Here is a 1,623-nt window from a genome sequence, read left to right on the forward strand (position 1 = left end):
TAGAAGTTGACCCTGCCGACGAGGAAGAAGACGATGGTACTCCCCCATATAGAACATCCGAAAAGGGCCTTCCGTACGCAATTACGCACGTGTAGGGTTTCCAGGGTTTCCGGGAGGCGGTTTGTGGTCCTACGATTCGCTGTTGGGGTCACCCTCAAACACAAATCCTGAAGTAAGGAAACTACTTCACTACCTGCAATCCTGGCATTCACATCGTCATATAGGAATTTTCTGCTGCTGAGGTAATCAGTCCACTGAGTAGTGGAACGCAGATACCTTTAACAAGTAGCCAAATTTAGGCAAATGCATTTCTACCCCAAGAATTCCCCACGACAGTGCAAGTGAGTCGAGTCGGCAGATGTCTCTCGGTACCTAGCGTAATATTTCAAGGCAATTTCCCCCCTTGGAAACAGGAGTCATCACCTAACGCGCTCCGCTTTCTCCAGCAGTTGTAACCTATATAGTGCGGGAATTGCCTGGAGTGTGCCGCCTATCAATGTTTGGCAAAGCTTAGCTAAGTGAGGTTGTACGTGCCTTCAACTAGGCTAAACAAGCAAACGCCAACACCCCAATCGATGGCACTTTGTCTTCACTAGTTAGCAGAAACACTACCAAGACTGCGAAAAAAGTGCATGACCTCAGTGCTTCCCTAGGCTGAAGACGAACAAAAGTTCAATGTTTTCACGGTCATACAAAATTTCTTGCGAGAGTCTGTAGGTTTCCGGCTCGTGCGAATCTGCATCATATATATTCTTTCTAAAGTCCACCGAAAACCATTTTTCGCACACTTAAAAGGTTATTCCGTCCCGGAGCAGAGCTATCAAAGCTGGTGCACTGCATTCAACTAGGTAGTCTTATTTTATTCGCAAAAAAGTGCACGATGCATTCGGGGTTTGCGGAACTAAGAAATGAGATGAAGCTGTAGGGCATTTGCCACCGTTATGCCCTCAATATCGCGGAAATCCAAACTATGTCTTGGGCGTCTAGAAGTATCGCTTGAATGCTCTGTCCAGATAATCCATGCAAATCAGTGTGATCATCGCATGCGGTGCGATTCTCACGTAGTACGTAGGGTAACCTGTATAGAATGCGGTGATACCCTCTGTCCGAGTGATCTTCACTGCGGCGTCCAGTACACCTTTGTATGGCAACTCTCCCGTTACCGGATCAGGGCGCATTTTTTGCAGGCTGTACAGAACAAAACATCAGGCTTGTGGAAGCAACTAATTCAGAAGCATGGATGGAAAACATTGTAGAACGAGTTGTGATATTTAAAAGGAAAAGTTGAAATGGATCGGCTACAACCGTGAGAATTGATTCAGCTCACCGTGTCTTTAAGAAGTCGAATGGAAGCGAAAATGTCACTGCAAAGAAACCCGATATAGCGCTTGCTGTTAGTGTCGTCGCCCATCCATTACCCAATGTGGGAGCAAGCATCTCCTTGCACTGATCGTTCGTTGCTAACATTCCTGCAACAATTGCAACTCACACAAGGCCTAGAGTAGTATATTTCTATTCATGCAAATGAGTGTCTATCTCGGTCAGAAAGAAGGCTGAAACAGCCGTGCGTACCCATATTCAGCGACATAGCTCGCAGAACAGTGGGAAAGCTGCCTCTCCAAA

General features: G+C 46.4%; 1 protein-coding gene across 1 annotated transcript; it reads right to left on the reverse strand.

Annotated features, from left to right (window-relative positions):
• Nucleotides 1-983: 983 nt before the first annotated feature.
• Nucleotides 984-1,588, reverse strand: EMH_0096510 (2-oxoglutarate/malate carrier protein, related; the record flags this gene model as incomplete). Its single annotated transcript, XM_038023242.1, has 3 exons — nucleotides 984-1,188; nucleotides 1,328-1,469; nucleotides 1,573-1,588. The coding sequence occupies 3 exons, from the start codon at nucleotides 1,586-1,588 to the stop codon at nucleotides 984-986; spliced, it is 363 nt and encodes a 120-aa protein (XP_037879096.1).
• Between the last annotated feature and the right edge of the window lie 35 nt (nucleotides 1,589-1,623).

The sequence above is a fragment of the Eimeria mitis genome, genomic scaffold (assembly GCF_000499745.2).
Source record: "Eimeria mitis Houghton genomic scaffold, Emh_scaff9097, whole genome shotgun sequence".
Classification (NCBI taxonomy): Eukaryota; Apicomplexa; class Conoidasida; order Eucoccidiorida; family Eimeriidae; genus Eimeria; species Eimeria mitis.